The 25000-nt window shown below is 35.7% G+C and overlaps 1 protein-coding gene across 8 annotated transcripts in view; it reads right to left on the bottom strand.

Moving 5' to 3' along the window:
- The window catches only part of NBEA (neurobeachin), a 602800-nt gene that overhangs the window by 106530 nt on the left and 471270 nt on the right, over nt 1-25000 (bottom strand). For all 8 annotated transcript variants that reach the window (XM_036831611.1, XM_036831614.1, XM_036831612.1 and 5 more), the window contains 3 exons: nt 14924-15041; nt 14496-14598; nt 8307-8422 (listed from right to left, as the gene is read on the bottom strand). In XM_036831611.1, the coding sequence (XP_036687506.1) occupies nt 8307-8422; nt 14496-14598; nt 14924-15041 (337 nt within the window). The remainder of the gene's footprint in view (nt 1-8306; nt 8423-14495; nt 14599-14923; nt 15042-25000) is intronic.

The following is a 25000-nucleotide window of genomic DNA, read 5'->3' as shown; positions in this document are numbered from 1 at the left end:
AACAACTCAAAAACCTTTTAAAAAACCTCCCAAATCTAACGGGATCATTTACACGAAGCTATGTTAGCAGTCAATGTGCTATTTTTTTTTTTTTAATGTAAGAATGCCAGATTTTAACATCATGTTCATAGTATTATCTAATAAGGCATAAAATAAGGCATAGGCTGTATCTTTTGGAACACAATAAACGGAAATTAGGTCAACTCTGGGAATTAGAAGTTGAACCCACATTTTTAGTTAAACTCTATGCATCACTAAAAATCTTCCAAAACTTAATGTTCTTCAAAAATTAAGAAAACAAAACAATTGCTTCAAAATAGTTAAATAAGTTATACCACAGTACTAAGCTAGACTTTCATGCAGTTTTTTTTTTTTTTCCATGCAGTTTTTAAGATCATAATTTCAAATACTATTTAATGAGATGGAAAAAGAAGAATGTGAACCTGTATGTGTAGCAGATTCCCAAAGATTACCACACAGAGAAAAAGAAAAAAACAGAAAAATCACCAAAATGTTAATTATGATATTTATGGCTAGTCTTCAAGTAATTAAATTTTTTTTTAATAGAAGGTAATAATATTTATTATTGAAGGTAAAGTGGTTCCCTACTCTTCATTCTTCTACATCTTTCTCATATGTATTAAAAATGACAAATATTTCACCCATATGCTTTCTTATCTTCTTAACTGAATCCAAGCCATACTCGTATTTAGTTTGAAATTTTTTATATTTTACTGTAGGTTCAGGGTAATTTCAAGTGAACCAACTATGAGAATATTCAACAGAATATTCCACGGGACTTCCCAGGTGGCGCAGCGGTTAAGAATCCGCCTGCCAATGCAGGGGACAGGCCTTCAAGCCCTGGTCTGGGAAGATCCCACACGCCGCGGAGCAGCCAAGCCTGTGTGCCACAACTACTGAAGCCCACGCGCCCAGAGCCCCCGCTCCACAACAAGAGAAGCCACCACAATGAAACGCCCGCGCACCGCAACGAAGAGCAGCCCCCGCCCGCCACAACCAGAGAAAGCCCGCGCACAGCAGCCAAGACCCAACGCAGCCAAAAATAAACAAACAAATTTTAAAAATATTCCCATTATCTATTGAGATTATTTTTGTAGGGATTCTAAGCATTACACTCTGAAATAGAATTTCACATTTCTACATAACAACACTCCACTCACCCAGAACCCAAATAAATACAAATCACGTTTTTAGTAAACAAAATTAAATAAATTTTTAAATTACACTTTTCTATATTTCCAATTTTCTATAATGAGTATTTATTAAATATATAAATATAACAAAAGAAAGGCCATGAAAACATTTATGGGCCTTTAGGTGTCATTTCAAAACAGTATGTTTTCTGAATATTTGACAAGCTTCTTTTACTATGTGAAGTATCTTTACAAAACTTACACACATACAGGAAAATGTGTTTATTTATATGCATTTATGTATGTCACAGGAGGGTCTAAAAATCTACATACTGTATTGTATTAATACTAGGACACTGCTGCTGTATGCTTTATAGAGAGTCTTATTTTTAAAAGCATTTAAAAAGGAGAAAAGACAAATTGGCCAAGTATGAGAGACCTCAAGAAATGGAGAACAAGAAATGGGTCATAAAATGTATTTCACATTTCATGTTAAAAGAATATTTTGGAGAAAAAAGGTAAATCTGAGAGGGTAAGAGAGTTACTAGAATATTTTTATTGAAAATGTGAATTTATTAAGTCACATTGACCTATATTTTTAAAAACCAGAAGCCAGAAGCCAGAAAGGATTGCTTCATCTTCTCAATCAGATTCTATTCTATAACTCTTCTCTTTAATCCAGGAAATTTAAAGAATCCCTCATCCAGCAATTCTAGTGAATTCACATAATAGATCATAAAATCATGCAAACACAGAGCATAAATATTAAGTCAGTTCAATTTGGTGAGCATTTATAGAGCAAAACTTTGACCTCATAATCTTACTGGAAAGAAGAGATACAGACATAAAATCCAAGGATGCCTTATCCTAAGTGCCAACATGGGTGGCATAGACAGCGCTATAGAAGATGTGAATGCTACAGGAGATTAAGACAATTATCGTTAAGGTAAATCTTTTAAGAATATACGTGTGAGGAGGTGGTTCTCAAAGTGCAAACCTTGGACCAGTGGCATCAGCATCACCTAGGTACTTGTTAGAAATGCAAATTCTTGAGGCCCACCCTAAACCTACTAAATCAGAACCTGTTGGTTTCAGCAAGCCCTCCAGGTGATTCTGAGAACCACTCTATCCTGGATGGGGGGATGGTGGTTGTGTCACCCATGTCGTGGCTGGTGGCCTTCTCCAGGATTCTCCAGGAGTTGCCATGATCAGAAGAAAGCTCTTTCACGCAAGGTCGTGTCTCCTTTCCAGGAATCTGCATCCAATGACTGCAAAGTGGAGGTAATGAAGGCCTGGCCGCCTTGCCTCAGGGCAAGACACCTCTGAAGGGTTAGCCTAGCTCCTGGTTCCCTGTGGGATCTGCTGAGGCCTTTGCTGCAATTACTCTGGGGTTCAACTTCTCCTTCTGCTCGCTTCTACTTTCTTCACTCCCCTCACAGATGTTGATCCCAAGGACACTCTCCAATAAACTTCCTGCAAGCAAATCTCTGTCTCAGACTCTTTCTCTGGATCTGAGACCTAGCTGAACACAGTACTAGGGTCTACATTAGAGATGATAATTCCAGGCCCAGATCTAGTACTAGAATATGCCTGTGGACAAAAGTCAGGATGGTAAATAAACTTCAAAAGTTCTTTTGATGAAATATAAATTAAAATAATTGTCTAAAAATCATTAATTGTTTCAGTCTTAAAAGTAGTTACAGATTAAGGCCAATGATTGGAGGTGAAATTGAATGGTGCCATGATATCCTGAGGCAGTATGGTATAGTAAGTGAGTGAAGCTCTACAACCAAACTACCTACATTAGAATCCTGACTTCTTCACTTATTAGCTCTGTGACTTGGGCGAGTTATTTACTTCTCTGCACCTCATTTCCTCATTGGTGAAATGGGGATAAGAACTCTGGGGTTATTGTTAGGATTAAATGAGTAAATACACATAAAACCCTTAGAACCATATTTGCAACACTGTAAACTGCTCAGTAAACATTAACCATTATTTGCCATTTTTTCCTGAATGTTGATATTAATATTAAAGAACTGTATCAAAAAGAAATGATAAAACTAAACAAATAATAAAAATTTTTTTCCTGAATCTTGATATTAAGAATAATTAAAGAAATGTTTAAAGAAGACTATGATAAGATATAAGCCAACCATTTATTGCCTTTGGATTACCCAGGAAATTAAATATAATTTGTCAATAAGAACACTAACATTCTCTCAAGAAATGATAAATCTAAAATTTCAATCAATTGACTTATAAGTATTTATTGAACAATAACTGTATCCCTAAAACTGTGCTATGAAACAACATGATCATTTAGTGGTACCCATGTTAGTAAAAGTGGTATTGGTACAATTTAACATCTTTATAGTTCCCTTTATTCTAGGAACCTTCAGAGTCCTTTCTTTAGAGAACTCTGAAAAGTGTTCCATTAAGAGGAGATAAATGGATATATAATATTCTCCACAAATCAGGAAAATAGACAATTCTAACTGCTTCCTAAATAAGTACTCAATTGTGGCTTTGGTGAAGCTTCTCTATAATACCATCACCCATATCTTTAATGCTGGTGCTCAGTATAAACTGGCACCCCTACTTAGAACTTCAGGATGATGGCAAAGGAAGAATTAGCAGGGATATATATATTCAGGGAGAGTACCTCAGGGTATTTATATTCATAACTTTTTCCAATTTGTCATTCTACTTCTGTATGAAGGTTCATTTTGTCTGGATAATCATCTACGTATGACAAAATTCTTAGAGTTCATTTAAAGCCCATCTTTTCTATGAGGCCTCCCTTGATTAGACTATCTCATACTAACCTTTCACTTCTCTAAACTTTCACTACAGTTAATGACACTTAATCACATGCTTTCTTATATGTTCTAGATGTTTTCTTATGCAAATCTTGTTCTGATAATTAGATCTTAAATGGCTAGAGCAATGATACTCAAACTGTGCATGAGAACCACATAGAAGGCTCACTAAAACGCAGAGAGCTGGGCCCCACTCAGAGATTCTGATTCAGCAGGTTTGAGGGGTCTGAGAATTTGCACCTTCAAGTCCACAGGCAATACTAATACTGCCAGTCAGGGGACCACACTTTGTCAACCACTAAACTAGAGCATATTACAGTGATTTCTACTTTTTATATAATGACATCGTGCATTCGATCATTTACTTACTTTTTTTCTTTGCCATACCTGTTGTCACTACTCTAATCCAATTTTTGACTCCACATTTTTTTTTTTCCCTTGGAGTGGCTTCTGCTTACTTTCTAGTGAATTTTTACTCACATTTCAATTTTCAACTTAAATGTTGCCTGTGAGAAGCCTATGAAAAGACTATAAGAAGCTTTTCCTGTAAATGTAATGCCTTCTGGACCTAAGACTTCAAATAGCTTTGTATATTTTCTCATTATAATAATGACGGCTTTTTGCTGGAATTGCTGGTGTACATGTCTGTTTTCCTGACTATACTATGACCCCTTCAAAGGCAAAAACCATACTTTGCTTTCCTCTTAAGTGTCAGTGTGAAATAGAGTGTGTGGCACATAGTAAAGTGTTCAGTAACTATTTATTAAAATGATGAACAAGTTGATTTCATATCTAGAATCCTGTAAGGCTCTCCTAACAGCTCTCCCTAACTTTAAGGTATTTTATTTCTGATTCATGCCATATATAACTAGCAGTTTAATTGTCCTGAAATTCCATACTGCAGTGCCTTCTACTACAGAACTATACTGACTCCTGGATTCAGGCTCCTTACAGTCTGGCTCTTACCTATAGCTCCAGTAGAATCTCCTATTATTCTCTGCTGCAGCCAAGATATGATACTCCCGTCCACTGAACACATAACACATATTCAACTGGGAGAAGTTTGTAAAGCTCTGCTCTTTTTCTTCTCCCCAAACACATTCATAAAATTTCTGTACTCTGCTTAGCTCTTGCAGCATTCACTATTTATAGCACTTATTCAGCACTTACCATCAGCTGCCTTAAAATGCTCTCATGTATATTTCATTCACCCATCTAGTTATACGCGCTCTGAGTTCCTAGTTCCTACCTTATACTTCTTTTTATCGCATTGTCTACAACAGACAGACTTTAATGTTTAGTTATAATCATTGTAAAGAAAATGCCCAATAAATTCTTAAAAGAAAAAACCCAGTGGTCTATACATTTTTTATGTCACCAAATAAAACAGACCCCAAGTACTCAAAAGAAGATAGGAAGACAGTCAAATTCCCCTTACAATCTGCATGTTCTGGCTCAGAAATCCAAAAACTGTCTCAAACAGAAAAAAAGCCATGTCTATACTGCTGAGGGGCAGCTTTTAGAAGGGATCATGATGTTATCTCTATCAGACTGCAATCTTTCTAGAGATAGAGAAACAAACTCCCAGAAAGCAGCAGGCATGAAGTGGGTGGTGGTTATAGGGGGAAGTATACCACATTGTGGGAAATGTGGCTGACATGAGTAAAAGGCAGCGAGAAGAGATGGAGACTAGAAGAATCCTTTAACACAGTGAACTAGATAACACTCCATCCAGAGGATAGACAGAGAGAATCCCATCTTAGAGTAGCAGAACCTTTTAGTAAGAATACCAGCTCCACTGGAAACTGAACTACAAATGAGGTACATCACCCTGTCTTCCAGTGTTAACTCCGAAAGCTCCAAAGGGGTAGCACAGTCAAGGAAAAAAAAATCATGTGCTTATCTATGACATATGGTAGACAATGAGTCTTGATAGATCCTTCAAGATAGATAATAGAGAAACCTAACAGAGGGAATATGGAAGAATACTGCAGAAGAATGAAAAGAGAATATTATCCTGAAAAATCAGGTAAAGATCCATGTAGCTGAAAACAATATACTGTATTAAAGAGAAGAAAATTTTAATAGAGTTGAAATCCTTCCTAATATGCAAAAGAATATGGACTCCAAAAAATAAGTGTTTCATAATAATATGGATTCTGGTAGTAAATTGTATTGACAAAGATAAGCAATGAATGAGAAGTAAATTGAGTTAAAGTTCTTATTTTGCATAGGAGTGGTTTAAAATGTTGATTCATTTTTGAGTTCAAAAGGAAGAGAAATATATTTTAGAGGATTTTTTAAAAAATTAAACATATCAATATTAATTCTCTAGGAGAATGAATAGCAAAAAGCCTATGTTCTAAATCACTAAAAAAGTAGGCAAAATTTATTTATATGGCCAAAGAAAAACAAAATAATGTGAAAGGGAAGAAAATATTGAAAGCAATAGTATAATACAAGATGATATAAGACCAAACATATCAGTTGTTAAAACAGATGGAGAGACTTCCCTGGTGGCGCAGTGGTTAAGAATCCGCCTGCCAATGCAAGGGACATGGGTTTGAGCCCTGGTCCAGGAAGATCCCACATGCTGCAGAGCAACTAAGCCTGTGTACCACAACTACTGAGCCTGTGCTCTAGAGCCTGTGAGCCACAACTACTGAGCCCGTGTGCCACAATTACTGAAGCCCGCGTGTGTAGAGCCCGTGTTCCACAACAAAGAGAAGGCACCGCAATGAGAAGCCTGCACACCGCAATGAAGAGTAGCCCCTGCTCGCCGCAACTAGAGAAAGCCCGCGCAGCAACAAAGACCCAACACAGCCAAAATAAAATAAATAAATAAATAAATTAATTAATTAAAAAAAAAAGGCAGATGGAAACAGATATCAAACATGGCTACTGAAAGATTTAAAGTCCAAGATAGAGTTAAAACTTGAAATTCCACCTATGCTCTAGGACACAGAGTTGGCAGATCTGAGATTCTATCCCCTTCACTTTGGTAATGAAGCTTATGCTACATCGTGCTGTTCACCTAAATATGCTAATGAAAAGGTTCTTTATATTTCAGATGTTTAAGTTCATTCTATCTCTATATGTAAATGTGTTAATTAAATAGTATAACACATTTCCTTTATCTTTGAGGAAGTAAATAGGTTTCTTTAAGATATATACATTGTATACACTGATATGTGAATATATATGAAGTATGTCATGAAGATATATGTATATAATGGAGATGTGTGTATAAAATATATAATAAAATTAATATATGTAATAAAACAGTTCTTTGGTTGTAGCTCTAGCGTCCTATTAGCAAAGGAATTAACATTACAATATGTATTAAATGATTAAAATGCAAAACCACTTCAAACAACTTTTGTATCCCTTTTTGTTGACACATCAAGTTCTCTTGTCTATGTAATACACATCTATATCATCCATATTTAATATATGCCATAGCATCCATGTTCACACATATATGATAGATTAAAAAGAGGAATATTACAGTTATCCTTTTAAGCAATGATTCAGAGAATAGGGCTCTCAATTCATAGTTCTGAGCATTCATTCATAAAAGAACAATGATCATAGGTAAGCATATGCATTTATGTAGTTTTAAATTCATCCGATTGTAAAAAGTTTTTGTAGAGCCTGATTTACAGAAGTAAACTCTTTGTAATTCAACATGAATAAGGGCTTTGGAGATTAATTTAGTAAAAAAGAAAGAGGTACTTAAATCTCATAGACAGGTTCAGCCACTGACAACCACTGATTTAGCAGAAAAACAAAGCCACTACCTTCTCTTAATTTACAAGCATGGTACCGCCGAGGTTGATGGCAGTTACTCATCATTTAGAAATGTAATCTGATTTTATATTTTCATTTGAAGATTTTAAGAAAAAAAAAAATGCTGTAACCCAATCATGCCATAATCCAGGTGACATCTGTACTAGGCGGAATCCTGTTGTTATTCTCCTGTCTAGCTGCTACTGCTGAGAATGACAAAGTAGTGAAATTACATTTTCCCATTATTATTTCCAGACACTCTCTGGCAATGGTTTGTTGACTCTAATAAACCGTCAGACAAAGCTGTCAGCAAAGGAAATGGCAGAAGGAGAGCAAGAAAAAGCCTCTTCAACAATAAATGCATCTAAACCTTGGTACTAGCTTGTATAGTTTCTGATAGCAATTTAATGTGAGTGCTTCAATATTTATTCTAATGCTGTATTTGAATTCTAAGGCGAACAATGCATTCCATCAAGTCACATTACCAAAGATTTCTGATGAACATAAACATATTATGAGATTAAAGAATAAGATGTCTTACCTGCTATAGTGTTAAGAAACATCAAATATTCGAAGTTTGAAATTTCCCTTCTTTGCCAACGCTGAGTCATGTTGGAAGATTTATAAAGCTGTCGAGGAGTGGCTAGTGATATCCTCCTAGCAGTTAAGCAAATCATAACAGTCTCTTTTAACTCATGACTTTTAAAAGTCCAATAATAACTAATGTATTGATTTGATATTATTCAATTTATGGTTTATCTTTCTGAGATACATTACAAAATATATTTTAGCTGTAGATATTAGCAATATTTGAAAAATCTGTTATAGAGAAGATATATTTATTTACTAAGGATAACCCAATATGAAAGCACCTATTTGTATAATATGGCTCCAAGTGGGTATTTTATAAGTCAATAACAAAAAAAGGTGAAACTATGCTCAAAATAAGTCAAAGTAGCTTTTGAACACTACAGCAAACCTACTCCGTACTATAAAGCTAGGTAGACAGTCAGCAGCTTAAACGCATTTGACTTAACCCTTATATACTAATGCTGCCACTGAACTTTCCACGCCTGCCTCTGCGCAGTGTGTGCACACGTGCACAGCCGCTAACCACACAACACCCATCCCCCTATGAGGTCAGAAACAAACAACTGGGAACTTTGAAAATGTACAAATTCATAAGGGACATAGGAATATCGGAAGGGAGTAAATCAGGATAATTTGTGTAAATTATGAACCTTTGAAGGTACAATGTGTTCCTATAAAAAATAATGAAAGCTGGCTGCATTTGTAGAAGTATGATAAGGCTAACTGATTTTCTAAAACGTTCACCACTTAAAATAGAAGTTCCCAAACTTTTTGTATTTATGCCACCTTTAGGGTCTCAGGAATTTTTTCATGGTGCCCCTAGCCCAAGAGAGACACCTAACAGTTCTGTTTATTACGTAGTTAGGTCTAAATAACTGAATACTTGAGCCTTAACAACTCAGTAGCTGTTTGAGAATATAATACTCAAAAATTGAAAGAAAAATAATATTTTATTTCATTCTTAACTAACCACAATTACTTAACTAAAGGAATGTACTGCACACCTGTTGGTCACTGCACAACTTAAACCTTGGAATCATATCTGACACCACCACCTACAATGCCTGTTCCACATGAATTTTCATGCAGCACTTTTTTTTTTTTATTACCAGAGCAACCCCTATAAACTAGTTTCACAAAGCTAAGATGGCATCAAAAAGAATGCAAGAATGCAGTCCTATCAAATGTTGAAACTTAGAACTAACTCACGCTAAGAGTTTCTGCAGTGTCTGATAGATGTTGTGTTTCCCTAAAAAATATAAAATGCCCTGCAGTAGCCCTGAGAGTGCACTGCGACATCTCAGGGCTCCGTGGTGCTTATTTTGGGAACTGTGGACCTAAGACTATTTTTGTCACCCGTGTATTATTATCATATGTTTCTATTCACATGGGATCTTAATAGCCATGGCAGGAGCTAAGATATATGTTAGCTGAGGTAAAGGAGGGAGGAAGGAAGACTGGGAAGAAACTTGTTATCTCAAATTCAAATCTGAATTAAGAATTTAAAAAATAATTATGTGTAACTCAATGTTTAAAATATTAACGTAATATGTTGTAGCAGCCTGGTCACATATTAACATTTTTGAAGAACTTTCCTAGTTACATATATTTGAGATAATAGATCCTACTCACTCCAAAAGATCTATGTCTAAGTCTAATGATTCACTTCATTGCAATAGTAAAGGGTATATATATATTCCATACTTCAATTCTATAATTCAGCGTACTTTTCAATTAATTGGTAATATGATTTTCACAGGGCTACTTAAAGGGCTTCCAGATTTTGATCCATACTGGCACCACTTCTCAACATTTTCCAGATACACTCTCATTCATACAACTATTTATGTTATAAACTTTTGCCTTGATTCTGACTTTGTCATGGCAACATGCTAAAATATTTTCTGAATTATCAAAGAATAAACTATGTTTACCCAATTTTTATTTGCTACTATTATAATTATGTGCTCAGTCCAACTTTTGTTGGATTACTATCATAATCATATTCTTGCTAATCTGACTAAAATCCTTACCCGCAGCATGCTTAGTCTCCTAAAAGCAATGTATATAATAAAGTTGTAAATTTATTTGTTGACATTTTAAACCTAGACAATTTAAGAAGAAAATTGCTGATGTGGAAATAATTCTGCGCACCAAAAACACTCAAAAACCAAGACCAAATAAATCCCGATAAGGGGAAATAGGAAGAATCATGGGAGAAAGTTATCATGTCATTCTTAGAGTATGCAGTGGTGAAGAAAAATATGGGCAAACGAAATGAATTTAGAAAATCAGATTACTATTAGCAAGTTCAGGGAAAGGATCAGCTTTTCCTGTTCACTGCTCTCTCTTTTCTACTATAAACTCACTGAGAGCAGGCACTGTTTTACATACTGTTATGTCCTTAGCATTTAGCAATGCTTGACCTATATAGTAGGGTCTCAATAAGTGTATACCAAATGACTTGAATTATTGGACATCTATCCTAAAATTAAAAAATGGCTAAAGAGAGATGAAATTCAAAAAAAATTTAAATAATTCAATCATAAGGAGAAGCAAAATGGGAAACAGTAAATCAATAGGGCTATTCAAAATATCCTATAAAAATTTAGATATTAGAATGAGGATAGTTGGTACATATTTGGGCTACAGTAAAATGCTTTTAGAACTGGGGGATAAGAAGAAGATAAAATTGCCCTGGGGAAAAAAATATTAAGTACCATAACAAATGGTGACCATTTAAAATCATTAATCCTATGTATGAAACCAGGTATATTCTTAGTAAGTAAGAATCTAACTAAATCCAAAATTTATTGATTGTAATGACTGTCTGAATAGAAAATACATGAACCAAATAATGGCAATCAGTATGGAGTCTAGAAAATGGGCAAGTTTTTTGTCAGTATTTTTCTTTTGTTATGCAGGGGTAAAGGTATTGTTCTTTTGACCAATGTGGATCACTTTGATAGAAGACACAAAATAGAAATTAAGAGAGTGGGCTATGATCTTGGGCAAGATAAGTTAACTTATCTAAACCAAAAATTTCCTATCTGTAAAATGGGATATGAATACCATTAAGAATCCACATTAAGAACATGATTGTTTTAAGAATTAAGGGCTGAGAGCCCCTCTGCGATGTGAGGACACATCGAGAAGATGACCGTCTATGAATCTGGAGTTGGGATCTCACCAGACACCAAATCTACTGGTGCCTTGATCTTGGACTTTCTAGCCTCCAGAATTGCCAGAAATAAATATCTGTTGTTTATAAGCCCAAAACAAACAAACAAAAAAGAATTAAAGGAAATAATGCTTATAAACTAAAACACAAAGTATAGTCCCTGGCACATGGGGAGTGCTCAGCAAATGAGACCCATGGATATAAATTAAAGGGGCATTCATTAGGCTATGCTAGCTTAGTGGAACTATTCCTTCTGTTCTAAATTTTTGGAATGTGATCTCTTTGGTGGGCTTGCCCAAAAAGCGGCCTAAATGATATGTGAAGTCAATTTTCTGGCAGTATACCTGCTTTTGAGTTTGATCATTTTTGTTTGTTCCTAAAGCAGTCTCCTATGGGCTTAGCTTAGAGGAAGTTCCCTAGAGTTTGATAAATTCTGCTTTAAACTGACAAAACCCAATGTCAAAAAAAACACAGCAAAGAATGGATCCCTTGGTGATTTTACCAAGATACTCTCAGCTGGAAGGCTTCTACTTGTAGGAGCCAGACATCATCCCTTCCCTTTGACAATTCTCTAAGTGTAACAGGATCTTACATATCACACACACATATATTTATACAAGTATGTGTCTATGTCTATTCACCTACCCACCTACCTACCTACTTCCTCACCTACCTACCTATCTATATCTGTGTATGCATGCATGTATGTGTATAGTGTATAGGTGTGTTCACTGTTCACAAAGTGCCTTCATTCTATGATCTCAAGACATTCGTAAAACATCTCTTTGCAAAGATACTGTTCCCATTTTATAGCAGATGAAAGTGTCACTCCCCTTGCCTAATGTTATTCATTCTTTCAACATATATGTATTGAGCTCCTACTAAGTATCAGGCTCTGTCACTGCCAGTAGTATCAGGTCTAAGCCTAGATTCAGTGTTCCTCTTACCCCCATCTGCTACTTCTAAGTCTATATATCACAGCAAGTATACAAAACTGAATTTACAAGTATTTTATTAGGAAACTAATAATGAGTTGAGCCTTTGGGGGGAAAGCCAAGGGGACAACAAAAGAGTGTTTTAAGAAAGAATTTCCAAACTTACTAAACATCTATTTTGTTTCCAGTTTTTCTATCAAGAAGAATGATCTTCCAAAAATCAAAGAGAGCCAAATGTGGTTAAAGGGAAAATAATGCTCATAAAAGGTAAGGAATATAGTACAAGAGCTTCTGGTTGTTTTTAATGAATTCAGGTCTGGACAAGTCTAACAGTACTAAAGGAAATTAGAAAACTCTATTGGTAATCTTTGAAGAATCATGATCATTGAGAAATACGCCAGGAGGCAGATGATTATTTTTTAAAAGGAAAAAGTTAGGCCTATTTGTGAGTTCTTAATGTCAATTCTTGGAAAAATTCTTGAATTGATGATTAAACAATTTGTAAGTACTTGGGAAAGGAAGTAGTGATTACTATGAGTCAGCTTAGATTCAATAACAAGTCTTGCAAAACTAACTTCATTTTCTTTTTTTGATAGATTAAATGCATTTTTCCTTTGACCTGTATTTTATATAAGTACTTCATTATCTACTAATGTCTTAATTTAATACTGTCATTCAACTAGCAAATATCCTGGGCATGTGCATACATGTCAGTGAATTGGTCTTACACTGTAAACTTAATACGAGAATAGATAACTTTGTAATGCAGGGTAACTCCAGTTGAGTAGCACTTAAAAAGCACCTTTGCAATAAGGCAGTGTGCTAAGTATTGTAGATTAAAAGATAAATAAGACACAGTCCCTGTCTTTTACATGTCTGTAGCCTGTTTAAGAGAAGATAGACAAAGATTAGTTTTCCTTTCCATGCATGCAGTGCTCTGCAACAATTCCCAGGGACTTAATGATCTATGTGGGAGACACTGTTGCTTGTCTGTCCAAAGCCGACATAGAAAATGTATTTTTTTCAGGTAGGAAGTGGCAGGGAGTTGAGATATATTTTTCCTTGAATTCTAGGGGATGGTTTGGCTTCGTGTTCAGCATTCAGTGATTGTTTTAGGGGCAGGAAGGTGACCCCATTCTGGCCAAAAGGACCTGAGATAAAAATTGCTACAGGCTTCTAAATATACTCCGTCCTAAAACACAGAACTTCAAGGAGAAATCCTTTGTGTCTTTTTCCTACTTGAATGCAGTTGTGTGAAGATGTGGTGTCTGGAGCAGTGGTGGTTATTTTGTGAATATGAGGCTAACTGACAGTCCTGACATCACTGAACCTCTGAGCCAATACTAGCAACTCCTTCTTAACTCCACATCTTTCATAAAACAAACCCCCCGAAGCAAAACCCTTATTGCTTAAGCCACTTTTAGTTAGGTATTCAGTTACTTGGAGCCAAAAACCAACTAACTGATATTAGTGATAAACATAATTACTGACTATGTTTTCTACTTAGAATAGTATTTTTCAATAAAATAAGATTTCAAAATAATGCTTTTAAAATACCAAGATGAAAGATTTAAGAAATGATTAAAATCACATCATAATTAATGACTATTAATCTCAATAAGCTCTGAGAGTTTTACTACTTTAATGAAGAAGCATTTATACATAGCATTTATAAAAACAATTTGTATGCTATTACACAACAATTAATCACAAACATTATGAGGCTTTTGGTGTGTCTTTTGTGAGATCTTCAGCAAAAATGTCTTAATTATGTGCCAGCTATAATATGCAATCAACTTTTTTACTTCCTCATTTATATATGTGTTAAATAAAATTATGCCCTATTCTGTCATTCTTAAAATAGCTGTTTTCATAACCTCTTTCCCTACAAATGACCTGCAGAGGAAGACAATTCCTTGATTTTCAAAATAATTATAATGGTATAAACTTATTTAGATTTCCATCGTATTGAGATTGAAATATGTTAACAAACCGTAGATAATGTGTAATATGATACAATTACCTGGCTTGCGGCAAACCATAGCTGGTCCCTACTCCAACCCGAGGCAAGCTATAGACGACTTTTTTTACTGTTGCTTGATCAGGGAAATTAAACATAACTGACGCTGTGGTAAGAAGAAAAAACATGATTTAGAAAACCACAGGAGAGCTAACCATCAATTTCAGAAATCACTTTCAAGTGCCCTTCATGATTTATTGGTAAAGGTAATGAATCTTCATGGGAAATCAGATTTCTGTGTAACTTTATCCAAGAGAAATCTAGGATTAATGTTTTCAAGCAAATTAATTCTTTTTGTATTTTTATTTTAGCGAGGGCATATCAAAGAAAGAAATAAAACAGAAAAAAAAATCAAGTCAGTATCACACCATGTAAATGAATAACATCCAAATACGAGCACATTTTCTTTCAAAATATTTAAGGGGACTTACTTCGGTTTGCCATAAATACTTCCAAAGCAGTGTTTTGTAGAAGATAACGTCTTGAAAATACAGCTCGTATCTCGCTGAACATCCATTTTCCATGAAGTCCCTCAGTGTATGCAAGAACCTAAAATAAACAGTTTAAAGGGAAGCGTCAGTTAAATACGTGTCTAAGACTCAGTGTGACAATATCTTAGACAGTGCTGTATAAAACTCAGTAAATTAGGGATTATCTTCCTGAATTCATGATATATCACAATATTTTCAAACATTTGATTCTGTATATTTGCGAAATTTCTACCTTTCTAAATTTTTAGTTGGCTCATGAAGAAATGAAGGAACAGAAAAGTTATACGTTCAAGGTGACCCTGTGACTTAAAACAGAAAACGTGTTATGCTTTTGTGGTCTTGTATATGATTGGTTGGACCACGTGGCCTGACATACACTTTTGGTTCTTTTCTAATGTCACTTTTCCTCCCTCTTCCTTGCTTAACGAAAGCCCACTTAGCCCCAAAGTGTCCATGTGGTCAACCCCAGACAAGGGGCCATGACTGATCTAAGCCAGGGGTCAATGAACATTTTTGGTAAAAGGCCAAATAGTAAAAAATTTTAGGCCTTGCAGGCCATCTGTCCTTCTCACAACTATTCAGCTTTGCCACTGTGGTGTGAAAGCAGTCACAGCCAATGTGCAAATAAATGGGCATGACTTTATTTATAACAATGGCCTGAATTTGTTCCTGAGGTCAGAGTTTGTCTGATCCATGGTCTAAGCCAATCATGATAAAGTTATTCTTTGCTTTTTCCAAATTCCCTTGCATCTAAGGGCAAGGACATTTGACCCAGAACTGGCTAATGAGAACAAAACCAGTCATTTGGGGATGTTTCAGAAAAGCTGATAAAATGAGTCATATGTAGCTGGCACACTCCTTTCTCTTCCTTGCTTGAATGGAGATATAATGGCAGAAACTATAGCAGCAATTGTGTAGCCATTAGAGGAAGACCAAGGGAATCCCAGCAAGGTTGGCGCTAATATTAAGTTACTGAAACAGTCTCAGCAACTATCCATATCTGGACTTCTCCTTCCATGATACAGATAAATCCACATTTGATTAACCCACTGCAATGAAATCTGCAACACTTTCCTTCCTGATACACCAATGTATTTTAACAATACATAAACACATTCTCTACTTGCACTGGTGTACCCTGTGTAATCTACTACACTTATATTTGCTTTGGTGAAAGCAGAAACTAGTTACTGAGTTTTACGTACATGATATACCTTAAGGTTTGAGAATAAGTTATGAAGTCCTTTTTCACATTTCCTTTCTCTAGGAATTATATATCTCTATGTGTATATTATATATTATATAATTATATTATAATTATATTATGTTATCTATTCATCTTTTTATTTTTTGAAAATTCCATTTTCTAGCACCTTAATTCAATTTTTGTCTTTCTCTACACACTGGAAGGTTTTTGGAGGCAGTGAGACATCTATTTAAATCATGAAACATTTTGGAGCCAGTCACAGTCTTATTTAAAACTTGGCTCTGCTATTTACTAGCTATAGGAACTTGGAAAAATTATTTAACTCTACCTGATTTTTGTCACCTGAAAAACAGTGATAATAATACTCATTACTGGTTAATTTAAGTGGAGACAATGAATGTAAAGTGCATGGCCTAGCTATTGTTGAAGTTCTGTTTATATGTCCTTTCTGTTGAGCATAAAGTGACAACTGTTTTTCAGTTTCTACATGTAAAACTTCTTTTTATACATTTCACAAAAGGATTACAGTGACTTGCCACAATTTATATTAATACATGCTTACCTGGGTGCAACAGTTTCCAGATTTGAATTTCATAGACTAGCATAATTTTTTTTAATGGAAAGAGTACTAATACAGGGTTGATAACTCTTATTTTGTGAGGTAGGAATAATTTTAAGACACAACAGCCACAACAACAAAAACTATCTTTCACTATGACCATTATTTCACATATATATATATATATATTTTTTATATATATATAAAGGCCATTTGAAAACCCAAAGAGTAAAATGAGTATAATCTCAGAAAAAAGGAGAGATCTTCCCATGAAAGCTGTGTTGGCACCCTTATACTAAATCTGGTATGCCAGGAGGATGGATGGAGATTTTATATATATATATATATATAATGTATATTATATATAATATTTTATATATTATATTATATATAAAATATGTATAATATTTATATATAATATGCATATTAGGCTGTATATAATATATATATAGAGAGAGATATTAGTGTGTGGGTATATATATAAACGCATATATACACACACTAATATTGTTATCTTTCTCTTTGGGAACCATGATGTAGTGAACATTTGACCAAGTATTCCTTTCCATTAAGCATGTTATCAGTTAATTTTACTTCTAGCAGGCAGGTGGCTCTCAAACACATAGAAGTTGGTTTGACTCCTTAAGTGCCCCATGCTAAAGTGTCTTACCAACTGTGCCAGTTATCAAAGTATTGCTTCCCAGCTCCAAATTCACCCTTCATTGTTTATCTTGTGAAAGTGAATCTGTACCCTTTATTTTTCCTTTGCTAGCCGACACCATGTCGAGGTCTATCAGGAAAGGACTGTGAAGAGATGATGCAGAAGAAAGGGGTTTTCCTTCCTGGTTCTGCGTGCTCACCTCGCAGGTCCCTGCAGAGCGTGGGCTCCTCCAGTGCCCGGCTCCTGCAGTGTGTGATGGCTGACAGCAGACAGTGACTAGCAGCTCTCTCCAGGACCCACTGCCCCAGACAGTTTTGTAACAGAGGGCTCTGGTGAGAACCCTCCCATACACAGATTCACCAACTCCCTAGAGGGTGGTTTTCGGGAAAGTTCCAAAAGGCAGAGCTCCAGCGAGCTCCCTCAGCAGGGCACCAGAGTGACTTCTGTACCATGAAGGGAACTATAGCCATGTCCTCTCTCACAAGGCCAGGAGGCCTCTTCTTGGGTTCAATGTCAGCTCAAAAGACAGTGGCTGCTCCTCATATATGCTGTTTGCTATATTTTTTAAGAGTTCTTTTTATTTCTTACTAACCGTTCCCTGTTTCTCCAATATCCTGTTATAATTTATAATTATTTCTGTTTTTATAAATTATAACACTTTCCCTGTTTAAATTGCTATGTGGCTTCCTTCTCTTGACTGGATCCAAACTGATAGAGGAACTCAATCAGTTCTCCTACCACCGCTTTCACAGCTCCAGGTTGGGACCACAACAGTCCTCAGGGACCCTCAGGAGCAAGAAAAAAGGAAACTGAGATAATCAGAGGAACTCAGTAAAGCCTGGAGGCAAAGAGTAAAAGGAGACAGAACAAAATTAAAAGAAAATTATTTTGCTAGCAGCTAATAAACAGCTCAGGAGGCAAATTCCGAAAGATAGACCCAAAGGTCCCAGCTATTTTGAACAAGGCAGCATCATCTGAACGAGCGGTACAGTCCTTACCAGAGGGGCCGAGGGAAAGAAAATTTTACTTTACAGGCACCCATGTTATAGTTAAGCTTTTGAAATCCTTTAAAGAGGCTGATAAAAGACAATGCTCTGAGATGTTCATAATTCCCTGCCAGGAAACCCAACAGAGCCTAGAGTCCTTTTGTTTTTTTTTTTACAGCAAGCCACCTCCTACTTTCTCTTCTTGTTTCCTTCAAGATTGATTATGGAATGAAACTCTCTAAAATTTTTTTATTAAAAAATCTTTGGCTGGCATCCAACTTAGAGTTATCATGTACTAACCTCCAATATCTCTTCTCTGACATCACTTTGTTTGAATTCTGCGCCTGGCACTTATTTATTTTTTTGTTTGTCAGTCCCCTCCCTGTGACGTGAAAGTTCCATGAGAACAAGGCCCTCATCTATCTTATTTACTGCTCAATACACAGAGCTTAAAGCAGTGCCTGGCACAGATGTGCTCCATATACATTTGTTTGTTGAATAGATCAGCAAGAGAAACGGACAGAGATAATACATATGGGGAAGGTTACAAAGAGATCTTACAAAGTACGTGCATCTCTGACTCCTTTGCTGAACTGGAAAAAGCTTTCCAGTTTCGCCTCAGACTTCTCGTGTTTATTATCCTAATGGTGGAGCCCATCAGAGTTCTCTTCTGTTTTTAGATTTAATCAAGATCTAAACAAAGTGATCTAAATAGAATAACTGGTTTCTCTTTTCTGGTAGTTTAATCTGCACCCACAAGGAACTCTAGACTGGGTTATACCCCATCTTGGAAGACCCTGTCCCCATAAAAAGGATTCCTTCACTCTACAGGGTTGGGCTAAGGTGTTTTAGTTCATAGACTTATGCCTCGCACTTAAGAAAAATGTATACTGAGGTGTGTCACAGAATATCATCTGACACCCCTCTTGAGCAACAATTTTATTTCTGATAAGTAATTAGACTTTTTTTGTAGTGAAATTAATATAGATAGGATGGAAAATAAAATGTAAAAAAATGATGAATGGTTAAGATGAACCACTAGCATTCAAATCAATTTTGTGATTGCCATGACCGCCTGGGACTATACCCCAAGTCCCCTTTCCTCTCCTCTGATCGTATGCAACGAGAGGGTAACCAAGAGAGAGCTCACCTACATACACTTGGCGGCTCGTGGAGGCTAAAGTAGAAAGCTGTTAGACTGGAGGCAGAGTGATCGGTTAGGACGCTGCTTCAGGCAAGTGATGAGGAGTTTAATCAGTTTGTATATGCTTCAAAAGTGCAAAGGAATATCATTTATAGTTGATTAAATACTGAGTTTATGGCATGTTTATATAAAAATCTGGGCATCAAGCCTAGATCTGAAATATGACCTGATACCATAAAATTGCCTGTATTTTATTTATACCTCTACTAGTTACATAGTGTTCTGTAAGTTTCAGGACCTTCTATAATAACTCTTTAAGTTACTTTTTCATTATAGCCCAAGATATTTTTCTAAACCATATAAGTACTTTCATTTATACTTGAGGTTTGTGGTTTTGTTTTCTTTCTTAAGTCGACCTTCCCATATCATCTGGTTTGTGCTTGCTGGCCTCTCCGAATTATTTAATATACTATGAAATCAATCAACAAATGCTAACTAGCCTATTCAGTTTCATTTTATGAAAATTGAATAAAGATAACTTTTATTACATCATATAGGTCATAAATAAGAAAATTAAAGCATCTTGATCACAAATTTTATGCAACTTTTGTGATTTTCTTAAGCGACCACTGAACTGTTTTGAGCTAAGGGCTTAATATCCAAAAGAAGTGAAGGGAGAGAGAGATCATGCTGGCTTTATACCCTGAGGTCTGTCCCACTCAGTTATGAACTGAAGCACACAGGACATAATATAAAACAAATGTAATAGAGACCCCTTGTAAACCACTTCGCCCGAATGTGTGCTTAACACATATTATTTGATGATTGTGTTGAAGAAAAATAGGGTTGCTGTGCACTCATGTGTATCAGACATGCATATTTGTCAGAAACATGGGTATGGCTGTCAAATCAGTTTCATCTTTTTTTTCTTTTAAAGGCAGCTAATATTGTGTGACCTAAAAAGTACTTGTTTAGTGAGAGCTTTGCTGATCTCAAATCATCTGATGCATATATTAGAACAAGTATTTGGATATGAAAAAACTAAATTTTGCTTCAAGTTATATTTTCTGTTAAGAATTGATAAAAATGATGTGAAGGGGTGGAGAGACATGCCCTGTTCAGTGTTCATGAGGCCATGATATCCAACAGACACTTGCAGCTTGAACAGTTTAATTAAAGGGCTGTTAGTGCAATGAAAAGCTGTAACCCCCATCACTTTTATAATTCTGTACAAATTATCAATGATTCTGGATGGGACAAACATATTCAGGATGGAATAGTTCAAGAGTAATTTGAGGTTTGCATCCATAAATGATCATCTCTGCTCTTTTCCCTTTTGCCAGATGAATGAAGAGGAGTCTGATGCCCAGAAGGAAAGCAGAACCACAAAATGGAAGAAGTTTGGGTACTAAAATGACCATGTGGAAGATCATCTCTGACTGGCAGTTGCTGTCACGGTACACGGGGTGAGGAAGTGGGAAGCAGCAAAAACAGCAAGACGTTTGGAACTCCCTGTTCCCAGTTCTCACCACCTGTCCTGGTGATACTATTTCCTCACCAAAGGCATGGAGAGCATAACACATAAGAAATAATTATTTAGAAGTGTATGGAAAAAAGGAAACAGCAACACAACGGACTAGCCTCTTCTAACTGGGCAATGAATAACTTTCCAAGAAGTAAGTTAGGTATGCATAACTTAAGAGTAAGTTTCCAGATCCTTAACTTCTTAAAATCTATCTGCCTGAGAATGAACATGTGAGGGAAATACAGGTTCTCTTTCCCATCTCTCTTTTCCCACTGCCCTTCTCCAATTAAAAAAAAAGGGTGGGGGGCTCTCTGTGGTGTATTATCTGGGGTATAAAATCTGTTGAGGGGCTAGGAGCCTCAAATAACGGACAATTCAAAATTCTGATGGAAGTGCTGTAAACTGTATGCCCTTAATGACTGGATTAAAAAAAATCTTTTTGCAAGTTAAATGGTTTCCTAATTCTTTACTTTCAAAGAGTTGAAGTTGGATCTAATCGGGCTGTCAGTTGGGAGATAATTAAAAATAATTTTTCACGATAGATCACTAGGTGATTTCTAGCATACAACTTAGAAGTGGTACAAAAAGCTATATGAATATGCTGTAATAAAACTTCAACATCCTTCTATTTATTTACAATTTAAAACTGTGAACAAGATTTTTCAACATATCTACAAAAAATAAAGTTGGAAACTACGTATCACCACACACTGGTCATAATGGCCATCATCAAAAAGCCTACAAATAATAAATGCTGGAGAGGGTGTGGAGAAAAATGAACCCTCCTACACTGTTGGTGGGAATATAAATTGGTGCAGCCACTATGGAAAGCAGTATGGTGGTTCCTTAAAAAACTGAAAATAGAGTTACCATGTGATCCAGCAATCCCACTCCTGGGCATATATCTGGAGAAAACTGTAACTTGAAAAGATACATGCATCCCAATGTTCACTGCAGCACTATTTATAATAGCCAAGACATGAAAGCAACCTAAATGTCCATCAACAGATGAATGGAGAAAGAGGATGTGGTATATATACACAATGGAATATTACTCAGCCATAAAAAAGAATGAAATAATGCCATTTACAGCAACACAGATGGACCTAGAGATTATCATACTAAGTGAAGTAAGCCAGACAGAGAAAAACAAGTATCAGATGATATGGCTTATGTGTGGAATCTAAAAAAAATATACAAATGAACGTATTTTCAAAACAGAAATAGACTCAGACATGGAAAACAAATTTATGGTTACCAAAGGGGAAAGGGATAAATCAGGAGTTTGGGATTAACGTTTACACACTACTATATATAAAATAGATAACCAACAAGGACCTACTGTATAGCATAGGGAACGATACTCAGTATCTTGTAATAACCTATAAGGGAAAAGAATCTGCAAAAGAATATATATATATATATAAAAAACTGAATCACTTTGTTGTATACCTGAAACTACCGTAACATTGTAAATCAACTATACTTCAATTTAAAAAAAGAAAATTAGGAGTAGCTTTAATATTGATTCCTGTATTGTTCTAGCAATAAATAATATTCATATGTGGATATACTAACCATTCATCTCATTAAGAGATGAATTTCCAGTAGCATTTTACTTTTCATGTTTAATAATTATTTTTCAAATCTCACAATATATTTATGTTGTATGATTGTAAGCTGATAATATTTGTAATAATAATTTGTTCCAGAATAAAAATGTTAAGCACGTCGAATTTTATGGCTTTAGGAATTAAAAATATTAAAATTTTAATTCATTAGTATATGCTTTCTGCATATTAGTAGAATATAATGATCAATATAAGACTTTCAAGCATAAAATATTTTTAGAATAGATACATTTTGGGGAGGGAATCAAATGGAAATATTTGTTGAGTGAGAAAGAGGAATTATATAAAATGTCCATTTGAAAAAAGAGATTATTTGTACATTTTAAAACGCATGATGATGGTAACCAAATCATTATTCTTTTGGATATATTTGATTCTACTGGGCATATCTGAAAAGTGAGTAAGAATTTTATTTTAAAATATCAATGTGTAGGAACATGCTGGATACCACATCTTTTAAAAAGTTTTAAACTTATGAAAAAATTTACATGTTAACTTAAACATGTGTAATATGGTATAAAATACTTTACAGGGTGGATGAAAAAAAGAGGACAATTACAATGGACCCACCCTGCACAATAAAGAAAACCTCAAATATCTGATGGAAGAGTCTTACTTTAGCCTCTTATCCAATTAATAATGAATACAGTCATCAAAATAAAACTGTCAGGGGTAGGCACTATAATCAGTAAAATCTAAAATGGACCAAAAAATGATCATTGAATCAAAGCTTTTCATTAAAACTTAGATGGAAAATAATCAATCCTGATGAAAATAAATAATTCATGTAATATAAAATTGAAATGGAAAAAACTGAAAATGGCTTAACTGTGAAGTAAATGAAAACGATCAAGAAATTAAGCTAGGGACTTCCTTCGTGGTGCAGTGGTTAAGAATCCGCCTGCCAATGCAGGGGACACGGGTTCGAGCCCTGGTCCGGGAAGATCCCACATGCCGCGGAGCAACTAAGCCCGTGCGCCACAAGTAGGGAGCCGGCGAGCCACAACTACTGAGCCTGCGAGCCACAACTACTGAAGCCCGCGTGCCTAGAGCCCGTGGTCTGCAACAAGAGAAGCCACTGTAATGAGGAGCCCGCGCACAGCAACGAAGACCCGACACAGTCAAAAATAAATAAATAAATCTAAAAAAAAAAAAGAAAAGAAATTAAGCTGGCAAAATGATGGTTTTCAGGAAATGCATTTTCAATGAAAACTGAACAATATATACTATATTGCTATACTTCTGAGGTTAAATATTCATAAACACAGCCACTATCACTATGTGGGTTAAAATTGCAGGGTCAAAATATCGTATAATTGGGAAAAATTTAGGCAGCCCACCTACAGAGAGCTTTTTATTTAACAACCTTGCATTTTGCTCTAATTCATGAATTTATGTACCTGCCTCTCCTAGATTTAAAGCCTGCCTAGGGTCTGCCTCTCTTACTAGCTGTGAGACCTCAGGCAAGTTAGTTCATTTTTAATTCTTAAGTTTCCATATCATAAGATGGGAGAAATCATAGTACCTAACCTCACAGGGTAGTTGTGAGAATTGAATGAAATAATTCTTTTAAAAGATGCTTAGTACAGTGCCTGGCACACAGGAAGTGCTTAACAAACGTTAGCCTCCTACTCTAATTAATGTCTACTTTCTTGGGTGTATTTGTACAGACATACACATGAACACACACTCAGCGCGTCTCCGGTTTTAACTTTCATTAATGACACTGCCAGCAAGGGAGTAGAAAACCTGGACCACAGCATATGACCTTTAAAACCAACAGCCACAGCTCTTGCTTCCTTGGTGGCAGTTTGCAGTCTAGAAGTTTTCTGAAATCACAGTACTAACCTCCAACTAGAAAGCCCAACTATCTGGGACGTCAGCTACCACTCCCATCGTTAGTAGTGATAACTCTAGGAAGGTTTCTTCCTATCTAAGAAACAGCCTATAATCAGGCCAGCTCTTGCTACCAAGCTTGTCCTCATGATTTATCAATTAATTTTTTAGTGACGCTCATTTAACAAGTATTTATTGAATTACCACCATGAGCCGATGGCGAATGAGAGGCAGAGTCCCTGACTTCAAAGAGTTCAGTCTCTTGGAGACTCACCAACAGTGGGGAAGATGCGGGGGAGCAGGGAAGGAAGAGGGTCTCAAGCAGAAGGAACATGTATGTAAATATGGTGCTTTGGGGAATGGGTCCAGGAAGTCTGGAACATAGATTATAAAGAGGAGAGAGGTGAAAAATAACATTAAAATAATAAAAAGTGGATAGGGAGCCAGGATGTGGGGCTAGATCATGTA

Source organism: Balaenoptera musculus, chromosome 18 (genome assembly GCF_009873245.2).
Source record: "Balaenoptera musculus isolate JJ_BM4_2016_0621 chromosome 18, mBalMus1.pri.v3, whole genome shotgun sequence".
Taxonomy (NCBI): Eukaryota; Metazoa; Chordata; class Mammalia; order Artiodactyla; family Balaenopteridae; genus Balaenoptera; species Balaenoptera musculus.
The sequence above is the reverse complement of the archived record's forward strand: the minus strand, read 5'-3'. Positions and strand labels throughout refer to the sequence as shown.